The following is a 12,942-nucleotide window of genomic DNA, read 5'->3' as shown; positions in this document are numbered from 1 at the left end:
TGGTGCTGCCCATGCTAATACAGCCTTTTGGCACTCCTTTTGGCCACTAGAGGCTTCTATCATTCTCTATAGTTGGACAACATCTCCCAGAGAGAAATCTCTAGAGAAACGGCACAAACCGCGATTTGAGCGCACAGAAAAAAATGGAAATAAAAGGAATTAAAATAATATAACTGACATTGATCAATTAGTTATTTAAAAAATTAAAATAAACCTACATTTCGGTTAATCACTCAGCACTACCGCAAAAGCATGTCATCAGTAGCATATGTAAAATGGGTTGTCAAACTCTTGTGTCATCATCTTCCTTCCAGGCTCTCCAAACCTTTGGACAAGTTACTGAACATTCAGATAAATAACTTCAGACTTTTATATGTACAATGCATAGAGAGCAGACCCTCATGCCTGGAGCAGATTCTGAACGTAGATAGACAGGGTGATAGATTGGACCTAATGGAGAAATTAAACATAAGGGCAAAGACAGTTATTCTAAATGCTAATGTTTTCATTTTTTTTTTTTTTTTTGCTTAATCTACTCACATCTCCTTGAAAGAGTATATGGGAGTATCCATTGAGGCTAAAAGTCTGCCACACAGGCTTTTAGTACTTTCTTATTTGCTTTTTCTGTCATCTCTGTTGATGTGGCTATTTATAGCATAGCCTCTGAAGAAATAGCATTCTCCCCAAAAGAGAACAGAGAAATTAATAGTTGAGATGGAGTGAAGCAAAGTAACATTGTTTGTGTCGATATGCTATTACATTGTCTATTGTGCAAAGTCATCCTAGCCTTGTTGACTCTGCTTGTTCAACTCTGTTACTGTCAATGGATGACATGGCATGATAGCACAAACAGACCGAAAGGTTGCAAGTTCGAATCCCCGAGCTGACAAGGTACAAATCTGTCGTTCTGCTCCTGAACAGGCAGTTAACCCAGTTAACCCATCATTGAAAATCCCAAAGAATCCCAAAGAACAAATTCTTATTTTCAATGACAGCCTAGGAACAGTGGGTTAACTGCCTGTTCAGGAGCAGAACAACAGATTTGTACCTTGTCAGCTCGGGGATTCGAACTTGCAACCTTTCGGTTACTACTCCAACGCTCTAACCACTAGGCTACCCTGGCTAGTGGTGGCATTGCATAGAAACATAGACCATTGCTGAGAGGCAACACAAAAGCATGAACATTACTGTAAACACGTTATAAATATGCATGACACAAAAATGTGTGTTTCAAAACTTGACCTTTGGTGGGCGGACTATGCAAACAAGAGAGGTGAAGTGTGTGTTTGATTCTGCTTCTGAAATACCAAACACATTATTGAACAGCGCTATTTGGGACCGTTACACAAAAAATCTGAATAACAAAATAACAGATTTATCCAATAGTGAATCTCCTCTCTGTCAAACATATGCTGAGAAGAAAAACCATTGAACACTCTCTCATTGCACTCTTATTCAAGTTTCATTCAAAATAATAAAATAAATAGAACACAGATCATTTGCATAAATAAATAAATATATGAATTAATAAATAACTACCTAGATAAATAAATATGACAACCTAGCAGCTACTAAAACAGTGTAAAAAAAAAATCTCTTTTGAGGAGCTGTTATGAAGACAGACATTTTTATGAAAACCCACTTTTTCAGCCCTTCTGTGCAGTGGTTTGATCATTCATCTTATAAGGAATTAAATTTCAATTGTTTTCCACTTGATTAGAGGATAAATAAATCTGAGCTGATAGGCAGTTTGTTTGGCATCGGGACTTCCGCCTCCTCCTCTTCCTCCCCCTTCTCATCATTTCTCGGAGGCATGTTTTTGCTCCACATCATTAAGAGCTGAGATCAGAGATGGACACCTTTTCCTATGTTCCTGAAAAACCCTCCCTCTCACCCTCCCTCTGTCCCCAAAGCAACTTTGTAGTGCACATCCCAGATCTGAAATGGTCAGAAACTTAAGAGTTGTTATAAAATAAGAGTTTATCAGAGGGTTAAATTGAACAATGCTCCTCCATCCTTCGTTTCGGACACAGACGTCCGAGGAAGAGTGTCTCAAGGAAAAACAGTCTCTGGCCATTTTGAATGCTAATGCATGACGAGGACACAGCGGACTGAAAAAAAAAACCAACCAAAGAAAACAAACAATCTATTTCCAGTGGTTTCTGTCTTCAATACATCATGGACGAGACAACTGCCTCTATTCAAGACATCGTTGAACAAATAACGACACAAAAAAAAATACACTTACTTGAAGGGTCTGGCTCAGGCATCTAACACAAAAAAGACGCAAAGAGATGAAAACATTACCTCATACTTCCGCTGGGAGATTGAGAAATGATGATGCAGGCTCCTCTGTAACCTCCTCAGGCTGTTGAAAAAAAACTCAGTGTCGGTTCTTGCCCTTGCTGTAACCGTCCAACGAGTCATAGCTGCGACTCCGGCTCTGACTGCGGTTCCGGCGACCAAAGATGGAGTTCCAAGAGGAGCTGCGACTGTAGCTCCGGTAGGAGAAGTAGCTCCTACTCCTACTTCTTCCTCGGCTCCTGCTCCTACTCCTACTCCTTGAACTACTGAGGCAGAGGCCAGGACTGGACCTAGGGCTGTGACTCCGTGTGAAGAGGCTGCTCCAAGAGGATACACTGGTAGAGCGACTGCTGGATGAAGGACTGGGCCGGAAGTAGGGGATGGGCCTCTTCCTGGCACTATGGGAAATCAGGGAGGTATGGTTAGCATTAAAGAGACTGTGTGAATCAATACATGAAGAGTAAGTAATTTAAGTCCCAAAGCAATCAATTGCAGATAAAGTTTTTTTTTAAGAATTCAGAATGCTCAATTGGATATTGATTTCTAAACCATACCTTATTGTTAACATACAGTACAAGGGGCCTAAGTATTCATGCCTGGATTGCTACGCTACTCTCTTCACAAAATTGTATTTCAGCTCTTGTTCATGTCAGGATAAACTTCTTTAAGATATAGCATTACTGTCACACCTCAAAACAACATTACGCCTGGAACATTTCAGTGCATAATCACGATCACAACTGTTTCATTGAGCTGTCTCGCGTTATCCATTGTAGCTTGTTTAGACTAATAGAACATGTATCAGGTAAATGGCCTTCTTTTCACAGCACAGTTCGCCAAAAGTCTCTGCGGCAAACTGGAGGCCATTTTTGAAGGTTAAAAGAAGAGGGACTGCTGCGGGAAAACCATTGTTGAGTCCGTGGTTTGAGTAAATAAGTTGATACAGAGTCAAATAAAAGAGTTATGGTCCACGAATGAAACAATGCATGTATTGTAAGAAATGTGAAAATGTATCAGACAGAAAGGGAAAAGGATACCTAGTTATCCTCCTGGCTTCCAGGTGACTGGGTGAATCTCTCCTCCTTTTCCTCATTGGAGAGTAGGACCTGCGTCTATGCCTCTTCCCGCTTCGCTTCTGACTGCTGTGCTTCACATCCTTCTCACCGGAGCTGGGGTCCCTCTTCTTCTCTCGAATCCTATGTTAGATGGCAAAAGAAGTACAGCAAGGCATCACTCGTAAGCAATTCTGTAATTCAGACCCATTTTAAACTCACGACACTTGCACATCCTGCTATCATTATGCCAGAAGTAGTTAGTTGAGCAAGTAGATAGGTGACACATGTTTTACCTCTCTTTACTGTATCTGGAGTAGCTTCCTCTGGACCTTCCACTGCCCTCACTACCTTTCCTTCTCAAACCAGCCAAGTAGCTTGGTGAACGGGAGTACGACCTTAAGACAAGCAGAACAGATTTACTTCAACGGTGCTCAGCGAAGCCCACATATTTCAGGTGGCTGCTTAAGGTACTGTATCAGTGAAGTACATTAGAACATTAAAACCTGAATGAAACCTACCTGGCAGATGACAGTGATCGGCTTCGAGAGTAGCGTCCAGAGTGTCCTGAGCTCCCTGAGGATCTACTTCTGCTGCTCGACGAGTTGGTTCTAGTCCGCTTACGTGAAGAGGCCCCCATCCTCAAAGGAGAGAGAGAAGAGACTGTCTTCTGAGGTCTCCCCACCTTGGCCCCACATACTGAGGTTGTTACCGGCTCACTGCAATGATAACAGTGGAATTACACCAATGTATAAATTTCTGCTGCAATTGTAAAAAATATGTTGATGTCCTCCTTACAGTATGTACATGGAAGGCTTAAATTAAGGAACATTTCTGATCTTTGACTTCAAGCAGCAGTTTACGTTATCTACAGTATGATATTCCTGAAAGATAGGAAGCCCACCTCTTGCCGTTCCCATTGAAAATGGGAGTAGACAAACCACCTTCCACATGCAGAGGTTTACACAGGGAAGCATAGCTGGTCACAGAGTTCCCAGAGTCGGATGCGTTATCGCCATCTGTAAACTTCAGCTTCTCTGGGGAAGCCGGCGCTTGACACAAGACCTTTTTGTCACCGATGACGTTTGTCCGTGAAATGCTGGTTTTGGTCGACGGTGGTGAAGACGTGTCATTCCCGGAATCGTAATCCTGTGGTCCTTTGCTCTGATTGGTCAGAGTGTGATGGTGAACTACTGTCGTGTTTAAAACCTCACTGCCAGGTTTTGACTGCAAGTCCTGTAAACAGACAGAAAGAGGATATTGCTTTACTTCTAGAGATGTTTTGGATAGGTTCAAGCAATTACCTGTACGATGCACTGTGATACTCTACAAAGGCACGTATTTCCCTTCAAAACACAGAGAATAAATTATTATTTTGGGACAGAGAACTTGGAAAGATTAAAGACGTCATGCAAATTTGTGGCATGCAAATAAGTTGGAAAGAAAAACAAAACTGAACCAAATAGAAATAAATGAACAAAAAAGGTTTAAAGTAAATTAATTTGGAACTAAAAACAAACATATGAAAGGAAGAACAAAAGAACGGAAAAGAAAGAGAGAAACTAATGTGTGAATAAAACTACCAACGGCTTTAGCCAAGTCGACTGAGAGAAAAAGATAGAAGAAAGAAGAAGAAAATAACAAAAAAACAATAGCCCCATTACAAAGCCTGTTTTATAGAACATTGAACAAACATCACAAAATGGGTATTATGTAGAAATGAAAAGGATTGCAGACAAAGAGATATCCCATCAGTCTAACTAAGAAAGCCTTCAGAATAGGACAGATGATTGTGCTTTTTCCCTGCAAGAAGAAAATAATTACCCTGCAGCGAACCCTAGGTACAGTAAATCCCTACGTCTGCGGATAGCATCGACTTACCAATCAAGATTTCCTCCTTAAGTAGGTAAGGTGTAAGAAAAAGGGAAGAGCGGGCAACATAAGTGCATCATTAGAGTTGTAAATTGCAAGAAAAAGACAACAACCCTCTCTTCAAACCCAGAGCCAGTTAGACTGTTATTGGCACGTTCCTTTTTCTTCCCTTAAGTGTGATTGTTTAGGAGTTTTCTTGGGGCTAGAAGCCCATAACAAGGTTCTATTATGCACTCAATCTGGAATAGTTACACCGCACGTCTGTAAGGCCTTTTATTACAAACTACTTTAGAATAGGTATTCAAACCACCTTTGTAAACTACACTGTAGCTTTTTCATTTTTTTCCCCTTAAAGTAAGTGAGTTCGTTTTACTCTAAAATAGCAAGAGTGGTTGCTGTCACTGAGGACTATACAGGAATGCCAGAAATGTTTTCCTACGGAACGAAACTCATGGGAAATAAGACACTAAATGACTGAATGTTTAGCGAAACTAAATTCCCTCCAAACAGATTATAATCCCTCTTTACCTATCAATTGCAAATAATTTGTAGTAGATTACTTAAACTCTGACTGCCCTAAGGCTTTTTCAGATAATCGAGTTCCCGGTCTGCAACATCAGACCAGATTAAAACTGAAAAACCCAGGGGAAACATCAAAACCAAACCATCCGTCACAGGCTACTGACAAATATGCTTCAATCTATCCAATCTTGTTCTTCAATCTTCCTAATACCCACATAGTTTAGCTTCATTAGGATCTGTTATGAAGACAAAATGCTTTCCTGGACATTTTAATAAACATTTAAAAATTCTGCCCTTCTGTGCAGTGGTTTAATCATTCAACATAAGCGAAAATAAGCATATAAAACAGTATTTGCATTAATAAAAAATAAAAAAAACGTAAGGCCATGAGTATTTCAGTGTCAACCTGGTTGATTAACAATATTGGGTTGTTAGCGGCTTTTTATATATAAACAAATGTGGGACACAAAAAAATGCAGTGTAGAACACCATTGCCCATCATGCATTGCTCTAATAACTTTCAAAAGATTGTTCCGAAGTTTGCCCCCAGCAAATAATGAATTCTTAAGACCAATTATGAAATAGTTAATTTCTGTTCTTTTTGATATAACTACAGAAAGGACTATACTTTCACTGATGATTAATTCACTTAAAACCTGTGAAAATAAATTATATGAAAGAGTTCATTTATATAGGTTCCTGCAACAATATAACTTTAATTCAATTAAATCCTGTATAAAATGAATACAAAAAGTGATAAACATAGTAAAATGATATTAGATAACCAATTGTAGAAACCCCTCTCAGAAAAAGGGTTTGAGTTTAGAATACAAAGCATGCCTCAACATAGGCCTAGTTTATTACATTTAAATTACAAAACCTGTGGTTTGTGATTTAAAAAATCTGGGGTGTAATTAGCATAATTTAATGATCACTGGAGAGAAATGGAATGTATTTCATGCCTCAGCAAGCATGAGACAATGAGTCAACGAACGGACGGAGCTGAGCTGGGTTTCAAATCCAAGCAGTTTCAAGCAATAAAGAGATAAACGCCACTTGGCAAAGTTAGATGATGCCAACCTCCTATTTTCGGATCTGAAATACCTGATCAATTACTATTACTATCAATAGCAATTCATAAACAGTCAATAAGAGTATTGTTTTGATGACAGCAATAAGTGATGGGCTTGAGCTCAGGAAACACAGCTGAATTCAAGAAAAAATTAACTGCTACAGTATGTGTTGTAATCTTGCCTGCGGTCAATGTGCTGATAATTTCATCTCACTCTTGCCCCATTAGCTTTTCGCCAAAACAGCTTGAATGCATCCTCGGCACATGACCAATATATGCCTACCTCCAGCAAGTTCCTCGGGTGCTGTTTCTGCTATGTTTGTATTTATTTGATGGTGTTGGTTCGATAAAATGGAAAAACAAGAACAGATGACATTACCGCTAAATGTGGCGTTCATAGAAAAGAGGTAAGGAAACGACATGATTCAGACAGGCCATGTAAAATCTATTTGATTCTGAAGTGATTGGAATTCACCCACAAAGGACCAAATTGAATTCGAAAAGTCCACATCTTCCAAAAATACAATCTATATCGGTGCTATATGTGTGTTTTTATACAGTACAGTATTTCTGATAGACATTTTTGATCTTGGGAAAGGACACGGTCCAGTTGCTTTGAATACATTCTTATATTTGTCATAAGTTAAACAAATCCACTTCACCGAATGTTTTTTTGAGATACTGAGGCAGATTTACATGGCCTTAATAGAGTAATACAACTACACCACTGGTACATCTGTTAAGGCTCAGAATCCCGATAAACACTTACGGTGCCAGTAGAAAGGACGGAGCGAAAGATTGGAGTCGTTTTACAGACTGACTTGGCGGCGGACCCCCACTCAAACGCTCTGTGGTCCAGGTGCGCTGTACTAGGGTCCTCCCTCTGGGCTGCTAGGCCTCCCAACACAGGGTGATTCACTGATTTGTGCAGATGATGGCTGTGGACACAGATTTTAAGGAGTTAAAACCTCACTACTTCATCATAGTCTACAAATCAAGCAAAATGTGCTTGCCAGCTGACAGTATTTTCACAATTGACTGGACTAAATTGGCATCTGTGCGCGTTAGGGATAGGTTGGGACAAAACCGTTTACTCAAAATAGCACTTATTGTGCAGCATTGAGACTACACATTTGGCCTCATGTATTCACTAGGTCAATGTTTACTGTTTGAACAACTGTATTCAAATTGTCTTCAAACGCAACTTCCCCTCATCTTGTGATAAAAGTTGTTTCACCAACCAACCAAAATGATGTTCTAACTGGTTATGGCCTACTTTGCCATTGGAAAAACTGTGTAGGGACAGGGGGACAGAGGGCCAGATCAGGATATACCCCAGACTGTACAGGAGAAGCTGGCAGCAGCCTCATAGTGAATGTGATCTAAGGCTGAACAGAGATCAACCCTTATCTGATTACAGACTAATGCCTGCAGCAGTGTGTGTATGTGTGTGTGTGTGTGTGTGTGTGTGTGTGTGTGTGTGTGTGTGTGTGTGTGTGTGTGTGTGTGTGTGTGCGTGCGTGCGTGCGTGCGTGTGTGTGTGTCGGCTTGGCAGAGCTCAGACAAACCGGCTTGATATATAGTCTTACCCTCCGACACGGGCAAACACTGCTAGCACAGATACTGCCACAAGCCCAGCTAAGGGGAAGGAGAACTTACACCGCCAGCCTTGCATTTCACATTTCAAAACTAGCTAGAGCTAGAGCTGTGAACACGATCCTGGAGAACTCAGTGGGGTTTTATTGGTGGACTTGACAGTTATACAATTCCAAAATAATTATACAGTTCTGGAATGCTGTTGGTGTATAATCGTTTTCCAGGGGACAGTTGGTATGGAATCCCTGGGAATTGAAAATGATTCTGATTGTTCCCCCCTTGTCTCCCCCTACGACAGAGGATGTATCCCAAATGGCACCCTATTCCCTATATAGTAGTGCTGTATATGCTGTCAAAAGCTGTGCACTATAAAGGGTATAGGATGCCATTTGCGACGCAAACAGACTCTCGGCACCTTTCAGTGGAGCACGGTCGGCCGGCGTAAAGCTTGCCGCTATTCAATTTCAGTAATGATTTCCTCTGCTGAATATCCCAGGGAAACTCCCAATAATGGAGAGATCCAGAAGGGATTTAAAAGCAATCATCTCTGGTTTAAGATTATTTCAATTTGAAACCTTTGGCTCTCAATTCTGTCTCCCCATGTTACCAGTGTAAATGAATGAGAGAATGAATGGATGAATGAATGAATCCATTAATGAATGAGGGGTGTATGTATGAAAGAGTGGATTATGTCAGATGATGAGTTAATTATTGTAGTGCAGAGGTGACACTAAGGGAGGTCTAATATAATTGTTCTGTCTGTCTCTGAGGATTCAGATGATGAAAATGAAATGGTTTATTGTCAGACTACAGTCATATTGAAACTTAACGAAGGCTACAACCTAACGGAAGAGTCAAATGCAAAAACTAAACTGCTGACCCAAATCCTTTAGAACCTATCCTATCACCTAACCAATCACCTCAAAATCGTAACTCTGGTCCACACCAACTGCAATATTAATCCACCAAATCCATCAAACTCTATCAGCGCCACCGCAAACACAGCCCGATCTCAGTGATCTGGCCATATGTCACTCTAATTGAGTGGGCATTGATCTGTGGATGCCGTTTCCCAGCCACTTCCTGTGAAGATGTGATAAGGAGGCTACTGCTACACCCGTTACTCGTTCCTATGATCAGACAGTCATCTCTGGCCTATCAGTCATCACTGTGGCATGACCAGACCAGACCAGGCAGGATGCCCGGGGCTGAAAAGATAAATGGCGGCTTCCGTCGCAGTGTGTGTGTGTGTGTGTGTGTTGAGGCTAGGCCTTACCCACTCTCGGCGCTGGAGGAGCGCCAGGTGGAACTCTCTGACTCTGACCTCCGGTAGCGTCGTCTCCGCTTCGTGTGACTCCGTGAGCTGGAAGAGTTAATGAGAGGAGAGAAGAGAGACCAGGGAATGAGTATTTTGTTAGTAAGGAAGAAATGGCCAAACGTTGCTGTGATGGATATTGCACTTGCTTACTCCTCTATATTCTGCTTCCCTGATTACTGGCACCAAATCAATATATTTCATATAAAGAAGACAAAATATTGTGGTGGAAAAAGGGAAAAAGAAAAAGAAAGAGAACGTCTGAACCTCGCTCTATGTTCAGCAACGCTCGGCTCTGCTTTGCTCACTGCAGCAGAATTATAAATGTTGTCGGTTCATAGCGTGAAATTGGTTTCTCTTACTCTCTTTTGGTACATTTTTCTCTTTCATTGTGTTTCTTGCTTTCAATCGTGTTTTTCACTTTCAGAACACAAAATCAGTGCAGTTTCAGTGCAGTTGCTTCTCAACATTAACCTAAAGCTCTGAATTGATGGAAAATTACATCAACCAACCTTTTTTTGTGCTTTCGATCACCCTTCCTCTTATGTTTCAAGCTTGAAGAGCTGTGCTTTGTCTTTTTAGAGGTATACCTGGAAAAGAGAAACAAAAACAAAACGTTGTTGTTGACACTTTCATGTGTGTTCATCCATTTCTTTGACAGAACAGCATACCAATGAAACTTCTGCTTCACTCAAACCTCATATTATACATTTTATAGTGTTTGCCAAAGTAATCTTGCATGCCAGGCTCATGCTGTCTTCTGGTGAAAAAGACCAAAGATACTAATTTCAATACAGATCAACAACAACATTACATAGAAAGTAGCTACCTGTGGCGTTTGCTTTTCTTAGAGCTCTTCTTCTTCTTCTTCTTCTTCTTCTTCTTCCTCACTGGTGACAGGCTGTAGGACGGGGACCTATGACAAAAACCACATAAACAGTTATGACCACACACACACACACACACACACACACACACACACACACACACACACACACACACACACACACACACACACACACACACACACACCAATAGACCCTTCCCCCGGGCCACCAGAGTGCTGGTTCCTTTTATGTACGGACCTTTTCCTCTTCCTCTTTCTCTCCGATTTCCTTTTCTTTTTCTTCCCTTTGGGAGCGTGGGGCCAAGGGGAGAGATCGTCATCAAATGACACACTGGAACAGGAGACAGAGAGACAAGAGACAGAGATTGTTGACATAGTAAATATTTAGTGATGACAGCATTGCTAATGCACTATTTTCATGGTCATGTACAGGAATGTCAAGAATATTTTATTTGGTAGCACATTATGATGTCAAAGGTGATTTATAAGTAAACACAAAGTTCAGTCATAGCCACAGCACTCCTCAGCAGTCAAGACTAGTGGCACATCAAAAAATGTGGCCGAACGGGGTATTACAACTTGACAACTTCCAGAGCCCAAAGCAATCAATTAAGTTAGGGAGTAGTACCTTTTTTAGCCCGGATGGATTCTGAGCTTTACATTCCTGCCAGGACCTTACAGGCATGGCATAGCCCCCAGCCCCCCCCCCCTCGCTCTCTCTCAAATACATTTATCTCGCTTTCCCTTTCCCTCCTTTTCTCACTCTCTATTTCTCTCTCTCTCTCGCTCGCTCTCTCTCTCGCTCGCTCTCTCTCTCGCTCGCTCTCTCTCTCGCTCTCTCTCTCTCTCGCTCTCTCTCTCTCTCTCGCTCTCTCTCTCTCTCTCCTAGTCATTGTCTTTCCACCCAGAGCCTTTTAATTAGTCAATAAAGATGGAACTGTTGTCGGAGACCATCTGCCTCTCAGGATGAATGCTCCTGAAAGGTTCACTTCATTTGCTCTCTGCAAATGGCTAATGCGTCAGGGCGACGAGGCCCTTTTAAGCACTACAGACTCCTTAAATTGGCCTTTCAGGTAGAGATAGAGGTAGATGGTAGAAGGGAGGGAGAGGGGAAGGGAGTGTGAGAGAGATACAGAGAGAGAGGGAGGGAGTGAGAGAGAAATATAGAGAGGGAGAGACGGTAATGAAGGGAGGAATTGTGAGAGAGCGATAGAGAGAAGCGTGAGACAGCGAGAGAGATGCCTAGGAAAGGGCCTTTAACTGAAATTTATTCGGGCAGCCTTGCCTTGGCTTCAATAATGAGGTAGAAAATGAGCATTATCTGGGTGAGAGGAAATTATCTGGTTAAATTATGTAGGACTCGCTGAGTCGTAAATATGTCTGGCAAACATGGTGGAGCTGAGAGAGACTGCAGTCACAGGTGAGCCACGCACAGACGCATACATGCCCATTTGCCAACACAATTCCATACGCACAAAAAATATATTTCTCTAAAATGTTGTGCACAAATTTGTTTACATCCCTGTTAGTGAGAATTTCTCCTTTTCCAAGATAGTCCATCCTCCTGACAGGTGTGGCATATCAAGGAGCTAATTAAACAGCATGATCATTACACAGGTGCACCTTGTGCTGGGGACAATTAAAGGCCACTCTAAAATTTGAACTTTTGTCACACAACACAATGCCACAGATGTCAAGTTTTGAGGGAATGTGCATTTGGCATGCTGACAGCAGGAATGTCCACCAGAGCTGTAACCAGATCATGTAATATTAATTTCTCTACCATAAGGCGCCTCCAATGTCATTTTAGAGAATTTGTCAGTACGTCCAATCAGCCTCACAACTACAGACCACATGTATGGCATTGTGTGGGCAAGCAGTTCACTGATGTCAACCATGTAAACAGAGTGCCTCATGGAGGCGGTGGGGTTATGGTATGGGCAGGCATACGCTACGGACAACAAACACAATTGCATTTTATCAATGGCAATTTGAATGCACAGAGATACCGTGACGAGATCCTAAGGCCCATTGTCGTGCCATTCATCCCCCACCATCACCTCATGTTTCAGCATGATAATGCATGGGTCCTATCAACAAGGATCTGTGCCAGTTCCCGCCAATATCCAGCAACTTCTCACAGCCTTTGAATAGGAATGGAACAACATTCCACAGGCCACAATCAACAGCCTAATCAACTCTATGTGAAGGAGATGTGTTGTGCTGCATGAGGCAAATGCTGGTCACACCAGATACTTACTGTTTTTGTTATCCTCGCCCCTTCCTTTACTGTGACCAACAGATGTATATAATCTTTGAATCTGTTACATGTTGCGTTTATATTTTTGTTCAGTATAGATGT

General features: G+C 41.5%; 1 protein-coding gene across 1 annotated transcript in view; it reads right to left on the bottom strand.

Moving 5' to 3' along the window:
* Positions 1-506: 506 nt before the first annotated feature.
* LOC110526025 (serine/arginine repetitive matrix protein 4) overlaps positions 507-12,942 on the bottom strand; it is an 86,755-nt gene continuing 74,319 nt past the window's right edge. Inside the window, exons 3-12 of the mRNA XM_021606606.3 lie at positions 10,819-10,911; positions 10,563-10,649; positions 10,246-10,323; positions 9,695-9,781; positions 7,592-7,760; positions 4,261-4,592; positions 3,878-4,075; positions 3,653-3,754; positions 3,342-3,500; positions 507-2,702 (exon numbers count right to left, since the gene is read on the bottom strand). Coding sequence (XP_021462281.3) covers positions 2,384-2,702; positions 3,342-3,500; positions 3,653-3,754; positions 3,878-4,075; positions 4,261-4,592; positions 7,592-7,760; positions 9,695-9,781; positions 10,246-10,323; positions 10,563-10,649; positions 10,819-10,911 — 1,624 coding nt within the window. The 3' untranslated portion in view covers positions 507-2,383. The remainder of the gene's footprint in view (positions 2,703-3,341; positions 3,501-3,652; positions 3,755-3,877; positions 4,076-4,260; positions 4,593-7,591; positions 7,761-9,694; positions 9,782-10,245; positions 10,324-10,562; positions 10,650-10,818; positions 10,912-12,942) is intronic.

Source organism: Oncorhynchus mykiss, chromosome 6 (genome assembly GCF_057628025.1).
Source record: "Oncorhynchus mykiss isolate SJ-2025 chromosome 6, ASM5762802v1, whole genome shotgun sequence".
In the NCBI taxonomy this organism is placed as follows: domain Eukaryota; kingdom Metazoa; phylum Chordata; class Actinopteri; order Salmoniformes; family Salmonidae; genus Oncorhynchus; species Oncorhynchus mykiss.
The sequence above is the reverse complement of the archived record's forward strand: the minus strand, read 5'-3'. Positions and strand labels throughout refer to the sequence as shown.